General features: G+C 31.8%; 1 protein-coding gene across 1 annotated transcript; it reads left to right on the top strand.

Annotated features, from left to right (window-relative positions):
• Positions 1–805: 805 nt before the first annotated feature.
• On the top strand, positions 806–6,734 carry LOC110659008 (RNA demethylase ALKBH9B). The gene is made up of 6 exons (XM_021816830.2): positions 806–1,161; positions 1,367–1,879; positions 3,101–3,186; positions 3,283–3,593; positions 6,155–6,226; positions 6,317–6,734. Exons 1-6 carry the CDS (start codon positions 993–995, stop codon positions 6,660–6,662), a joined length of 1,497 nt encoding a protein of 498 aa, XP_021672522.2. The 5' UTR covers positions 806–992; the 3' UTR covers positions 6,663–6,734.
• The last annotated feature ends 1,058 nt before the right edge of the window (positions 6,735–7,792 follow it).

Genomic DNA, 7,792 nt, shown 5'->3' with positions numbered 1-7,792 from the left:
AATACTGATAATAACATATTTTTAGTCTTCAACTATAATAAATTCGAGTTAAATAGTATATAATTAGATTTTTAAAATAATTTTAAATATAATAATTAATATTTAAATTAAATTTAAATTTCATATTTAAAATTAGGAATAATAACGAATTGAGTTTTTATGAATACTCAATTTGATCGAATCATAAGATGAATTTAATTAAGATATAATCGAATTTGAAATAAATTTAATTTTAAAGAATAATACAATGACGGATTTGAGTTAGTTATTTATCATTTAAATTTATTTATATAAATATTTAATTAAATATAAATTTTATATTTTTTATATAATTTTTATATATTTTATTTTATATAAAATAAATTTAAATATTTTATAAAATTATTAAATTTTAAAAAATATAAATTATTAATTAAAATAAATTTTTATATACATTATTAATTAAAATATATAAAATTAAATAAACTTAAATTTTTTAAATAATAATAATTGAGTTTATTCATATTTTAAAAAAATTAACAAAACTCAATTTGATAATTTTTATAAATATCTTACCCACTATAATTTTTATATCAAATATACGATGTTAAATTTATATACATAATTATAATATATATATATATAATAAAAATATTTATAAAGTTTTAAAATATTAAATAGAATATAAATTTTTATAAAATTATTAAATTTTAAATATAAAATTTTCATAAAATTTATTGATAATAATTTTTTTTAAAATAAATATGAATAATTTAATTTGATAATTATTATCATCTATATTAATATGCCTTGTAAAAAAAAATAATGCATTAAACGAAAACCTGACGAATCTAATTGGTAATGATGGGCAAAGACGGGTAGCCGCTAGTCCTTGTGATGTTGCTCTCTTTGCCCCCTGTTTAACGTCCAAAACTGCGTACTGAAACAACCAAATCTTGTTCCTTTCTCAGATACAGCGGTACTTCTTTCGTTGGATTCTTTAGCTTCCTTTCATGGTGACAGGAGAGATGGCCCGAAATTCGCCGGAAGCCCGTGGTAGTGAGGATTGCATAGAACTTCTCAAGAAAATGGATCTTCAAGAGGTTCTGCAGGTTTTGTCTGGAGGATTTTGCCACCATTGCCAGGCTCTTTTAGAAAGTCGAATTCACAATCTCATCAGTGGTAAGACTAAGACCCACCAATGTTTTCTTCTCTTTTAATTCTTTATTTGTTCTTTCCCTGCTAAAATTGAGAATTTTTAGTGTTAGTTTTGTTTCAGAAAGTAAAATAGTTTGTATTGCCCATTTTATATTCTTGATTTGTTTTGAAGCTAATATATTCTTATATTATTCCTTTTTGTTTTCTTGTTTTACCCTGTTTTGTGCAGGAAAAGTTAGTAAAATGTCTTTGTCCAATGATAGCATCAAAGTTTCAAAAGGATTTCGGTCTGCAGATGCAACAAACATCAATTCATCTTATAATAATTTGGAATCTTTGTCTGCTGGGAAATCAAGTCCAACCTTGAGCTCTAACCAAGAACCTGAATCTGTTTGCTCAACGAGGCAAAAAGGGGTCACTGCTACTTCTTCACCTGCATCAGTAAACAGCCATCAGAATTCAATTGATAGTTTGGGTTTTGAAATACTGTTGAATGATGGACTTGCAGGAGCATCTTCTAAGGTGGACAATGGTTTATCGGAGGAGCAAAAGGAGCAGATTAGGTTTTCAAAAATTGGCAGGAAAAAGGATTTTGCTTGTACTGAGAGAATCAATGGGAAATCAACCAATATTCTTAAAGGGCTAGAACTTCATACTAAGGTTTTCAATCCTGAAGAGCAGAAGAAAATAGTTGAATGTGTTTACAATCTACAGCGCATGGGCAGGAAGGGGCAACTTAGAGGTATGTTTGGCAACGAAAAAAAAAAAAGAAGCTCCTTTTGCCTATTTATTCAATGAAGTATTTAGTAGCTTAGAAATACTTGTCTATATTTTAACTGACTATGCACTATTATTACTTGCACATCCCATCACTCAGTTAATAACATTGTTTTAGCTGCACTACCCTTTATGGCAATGACTTGAGACTGAATTGATTAATTTGGACATTTGGCATGCTAAGCAAATTTGGTTTTTTGGTTGATATTTGGACAAGCTTCCTTGTCTATATATGTTTAACAGTTTAAGCTGGCCTTGGCTTTTTAGCTATTCCATGGATCGCAGAGTCTAGATCTTGGCTCTTAGGAGAAGCATATGACATTGAGATTGAGAACTCTTGACTTATCCAAGGGTCCTTGCAAAGCCGTAATGGAGTAGAGGCTTAAATTTGCTTTCATTTTCTGGATATTCTGCAATTTGTGACAGCATACCAATGCATTTGGTTGTTTACATTCTCATACCAAAATGGAGTTTCAATAGGCTTAGCTTGTAGCTGTTCATTCTGGAAACTGTGATATAACAGGACTGAGTTAGTGACCAAATCAACCATGGGAAGTGGAGTCAAAAAATTATTATATTATTATGGTGTATAGTTCGTAAATTATAATTACCACTGATTGAATGTTAGGAGTTAGGACATCACTAAGAACACCATGGACAAATATGACAAAGCTTTAATGTACATATATACATGATAATTCCATAATGAAATGCCTTTTTCTATTAGGTCTCTATTTGATTTATATTCTCGATTAATGTGTGGATACATCAATGTAGGTTGATAATATATGAAAGCAAAATAAAAAGAAAATGAAAAACAAGGCTTTAAGAACTTTAATCATTCAACTCATTCCTTCTCTTTTGTTATTTCAGTTGTTGAAATTATTGCTGAGGTAGATTTCATTTTGGTAAATAACAGTAGTTTAACCATACAATCTTTATATGGAAGTGGCTTAGTTTGAGTAATCATACCTGATGCTGATTGAACTTGTGAGGAGAATATCATCTGATAAGGCCAAAAGAGGGTTGAGTAGAGTTATAAATAGTCTACTATTAAGTTGGGATATTTTAAGTTTTATTGATGCAGAAAAAATTATCTGCATTACTTTCGTCTACTTGTCTACTTTCCAAACATGTTTATCTGTCTTCATTCTCATTTTATATTCTTTTATTTAATTTATTACAGAACGCACATATTCAGAACCTAAGAAATGGATGCGTGGTAAAGGACGCATCACAATGCAATTTGGATGCTGTTACAATTATGCAGTGGTAATTTTTCTATATTTAGATCTCTATTTCTTGTTGCTACTCTTAAGTTGGATATGTAATAAATATGTTAACTGGTTTTATTTTGTACCTTTTCAGGACAAAAATGGGAACCCCCCAGGTATAGATCGAGATGAAGTTGTTGATCCTCTGCCACCCACTTTCAAGCAAATGATCAAGAGAATGGTCACGTGGCATGTTTTGCCTCCGACATGCATTCCTGACAGCTGCATCGTGAATATATATGATGAAGGGGATTGCATTCCGCCTCATATTGATCATCATGACTTTCTTCGACCATTTTGTACTGTGTCATTCTTGACTGAATGCAACATAGTCTTTGGTTCAAATTTGAAGATTCTCAGTCCGGGAGAGTTCTCTGGGCCTGTCTCTATGCCTTTGCCTGTTGGGTATGTTTTTGGCATTTTCTCCATTAATTACTAATTGTTTCTTTAATTTTATTATTCCTATGTGCATCCTTCCCTTCATTAAATGCTTTTATCCTGCTTTAGTGTTGTCTTTATTATTCTTCTTAAGTAATTATGCTTGTGTGTGCTTATGAAGTATTAACATCTTAAGGTTATGGATGCTAATTGTTATGATCTCTTGCCCAGGATCTAGTCACAGGCTTATTAATAGTGAAATCTGATTCAAAAGTTAAAGTTTTTGCTTTATCTTGATTCTTTCTTCAGCCTATTATTACTAAAAACGTGAGCTTGTGTAAAGGGAACTATAACCTTAAACTCATTGGAGAAGAGAAAGTATCTCAATTTAATTTTATTAATTCGAGTGACCCCTTTTTATAGAAGAGGTTTATGCAAGATTTATTAGAAAAGATTTATTAGAATTCTACTAGAATTAAAAATCTTAATAATAATAGCAATCCCTATATAAGAGGGATTACAATTCTGAAAAGTAAATAACTCTTAATTAAAATAAGAATTAATATCTAATAATAATTGAAAGTAAATCCTGAAAATTCAATTAGTTTTGCCGAGGGGTCCCACAATGCGTTCATAACATCACTCTCCCCTGAAGAAAGAGCATCTCCTCAAGCTCAATAGTAGGATAAGACTATGAATCACCCATAGTCCTTTTGATTCGTAGCTTCCTTTGAATCATTCATCTCTAGCCAAAACAACTTCTTACATTGATACCTGGAGAAATATGGTTCCTTACAATTATAGCAAAACCCCTTTGCTCTTCACTAAGTCATCTATGGACGGCTCTATCTTTTAATAAAGGGAGACGAGACACTTTCTAAACTGAAACTTTGTAATGTGCTAATGGCCTGGTTGGCAGTAGCCTTGGTTACAAGCAGAATGGATGAAGTAGGTATTATTCTTGTATTGGACCATGAATTTGTCTAATTTTCTTCTAGCTATAGTTTTCTTTCAAAGGCTCTTGCTAGGTTCATAGCTGCCACCAAGCTCGAGGGATTTTCTATCTCTACATCAATCCGGATTGAATCTGTCAGGCCTGCAGTAAACAAAATCAACTTATTGATCTACCTGAAAGCTAGAAGGCTCTGGAACTGATGTTGGTATTCTTCCACCATCCCTATCTGCTTCAGATTAGCCAATTCGCCCAAAAAATTGATACTGAGTGGAGGCTTGAATATCAAATTGCAATATTCTTTAAACGCATTCCATGATAGCTGGTGTCCTTCTTGTTTTAATCTACAGAACCAGAGTTGTGCCTCTTGGAAGGCTTCAAGGTTCAACTTATCTGTTTCTGTTTCTAGCATTTGTTGGTTTGAAAAAAATTGTTCACATCGGTGTAACCAAATAAATGGATCTAGGATCCATCAAATGTTGGAAATCCAACTTCGTATACCTTGGTATTACCCCTGTCCCGAGTCTCGCTTTTGTTTTTCCATTAATTCTATTATTGCTGCCTTCATACTTGTTACTGCTACGTGAGCCCCTCTTTGTTTCCTTGCCCCGGCTCTTGTAAGTTCCCTCAATGAACTCTTATAATTGACGGGACAAGTTTTACAATTAGGATTCCAATTTCAACTCTAATTGTTTGATCTGATCTTCCATCCTTGATTCAGCCTGTACTACCCTTGCTTCAGTCAATGCTTGTGTTTCTTGGAATAGCGCCCTCAATTCTTATCTCGAATCTGTATCGTTCATGACAGTCGGCTCTGATACTAATTTGTTATGATCTCTTGCCCAGGATCTAGTCATGGGCTTATTAATAATGAAATTTTATTCAAAAGCTAAAATTTTTGCTTTATTTCAATTCTTTCCTGGACCTATTGTTGCTGAAAACGTGAGCTCGTTATAAAGTAGCTCTAACCTTAGACTCGTGAAGAGAGAGTCTAAATCTCAATTTAACTGAAAATGGTTTTGCTTTATTTTGTTAATTCAAGTGACCCCTTTTTATAAGAGAAGTTTACATAAGATTTATTAGAATTCTACTAAAATTAAAAGTCTTAATGATAATAGTAGCAATCCCTATATAAGAGGGATTACAATTCTGAAAAGGAAATAACTGTTAATTAAAACAAAAATTAATATCTAATAATAACGGAAAGTAATTCCTGAAAATTCAACTAGCTTTGCCAAGGGTTCCCACAATGCGTCCATAACACTAATCTTCACCGATCAAGTAACACTTCTTTTTAGTCATCAGTGATTGCTCCATATGATGGCAGACTATAAGACATTATAGTTAGAATTTTTTTCATTACTAGATAATTAATATTAATTCATTATTTCTCTGCCAGCTTCATTAAGATGTGTAGAAACTTAAACAATTCTGGGTTGCCCAGTGCTAACAAGTAAATGGTTTAACAGCATTCAAGTTTATTTTCTTGTAGAATTTGATATGGGTTCCTGTGACACATCACTTTGCAATTCAAAAAGCTTCACCTCTTGGTTGGTAACTTAGGTGATGGATGATGTTTACCATTTCATCTACATGTGAACATGTTTGTTTCATTTTATTTTGATTTACTTTGCAGATCGGTTCTTGTTCTAAATGGTAATGGAGCAGACATTGCTAAGCACTGCATTCCAGGAGTCCCAGCAAAACGGTACCATACATTTGCTGAAGCTAATCCCATCTAATAATATTTCATTTTTGTCTCTTAATACTAATTGAAGGTTTACTTTCATTATCGTAGGATTTCCATAACTTTCAGGAAAATGGATGATAGCAAACTACCATACCAGTTCTCACCAGACCCTGACCTGTTGGGAATTAAGCCTCTTGCATATTCTCCCTTGACAAAGTCACCATACCAACAAAGCCAGCCGCAGAAGCCTCTTGGTTATCATTCAATTGCTAAGTCACCATTTCAGCAAAGCAACCACCAGAATGGCAAACTCACAGCAAAGGAATGTGGAAGTGGCAACACGAATAACACCTCATTTTTCATGGACGAAGATGGTTTTCCTCCGCTTGGCAGCTCAAATTCTTCTAGTCGATCCAGGGCTAGTAGAGCTGGATCAAAACAATACTTCGGCTAAATCACTGATTCATTAACCTCATGTACTTGTTTATGTTATGCAGCTGTTAGTGAAGTAACAAATTTTGATGCATATGACGATAGTTTCATTTACACATGCATGCTTACAGTTACTTTCTACTGTTTTAAATCTGAAATAGCTGACATTAGATGGAAAATGACATAAGATGGAAAATTGTTATGATTTTTGTCAAGAAGCATGCGCCTTCCTTATCTTGTGTGTGTGTGCGTGCGTGCTCTTAGCCTATTGGAAAAAAAAAAAATTAAAGTGAGTCACCATATTATTTTGCATGTAAAGCCATCAACATCGTGGTGATGTTTTTTTGAACTTTAAATGAAAGCTAAGAGTATGGAACTCTTTCACGGAAAAGCCATTAGAAACAAACAAACAATTAATTAATTAAAATAGAAACAGCCATAACCTTGCAAATGCTCCAAACCCAAAGAGTTAATAAAAACATATATACTTATGATTAAAAATATTAATAAAATGGAATTTCTTATTAATATGTTGAATTAATTAAATGTTAGGACACCATAAATGCATATCCTTTCTCCCTCTTTCCTTCTAGGCTATTTAGACACTTTATGAAAATTTTTTTTTTTTTTTGTTTTAATTTCCAATTTATATACAATTATATATAAATAAATAAATATATCAATTGAGCTATTTATTAATTTTATTAATAATAATTTATGAAAAAGTTGAAAAATAAAAAAATATGTTCATAACATGAAAGGCAAGCGAATGAGATTCGCATTCCATAGCTCACCCACTCGGCTGCTCTTTGCTTAAAGAAGAAAGCAACACAAGCTCTTCCTTTTTATATTCTTTTCATATCCAAAATTTCAGCTTTCACCTATGTGCTTGATATTAATCCTATTTAGTATTTACTATCTTTTAATTTTTGTTATTCAATTTATAAAACAAAAAAAAAAAATTATTGCTTTCACAATTACATTTTACATTTAAGGCTATGATTTTTCTGTAACAGTTTATAATTGTTATTATATCTATATATGGATTAATTTTATTCATAGCCTCTTTGATATGGCCGTCTTTTACAAACGATAGGTGTGGAATGGAAAACAAAGAATTTCTTACCGACCAAACCAACACCAACTGAAAGT

This window comes from Hevea brasiliensis, chromosome 8 (genome assembly GCF_030052815.1).
Source record: "Hevea brasiliensis isolate MT/VB/25A 57/8 chromosome 8, ASM3005281v1, whole genome shotgun sequence".
Classification (NCBI taxonomy): domain Eukaryota; kingdom Viridiplantae; phylum Streptophyta; class Magnoliopsida; order Malpighiales; family Euphorbiaceae; genus Hevea; species Hevea brasiliensis.
The sequence above is the reverse complement of the archived record's forward strand: the minus strand, read 5'-3'. Positions and strand labels throughout refer to the sequence as shown.

Coding starts and splice junctions, on each gene's coding strand:
- LOC110659008 (XM_021816830.2), top strand. CDS start 993: ATGGTGACAGGAGAGATGGCCCGAAATTCGCCGGAAGCCCGTGGTAGT. Junction 1,880..3,100: donor CAGGAAGGGGCAACTTAGAG/GTATGTTTGGCA, acceptor AATTTATTACAG/AACGCACATATTCAGAACCT. Junction 3,187..3,282: donor GCTGTTACAATTATGCAGTG/GTAATTTTTCTA, acceptor GTACCTTTTCAG/GACAAAAATGGGAACCCCCC.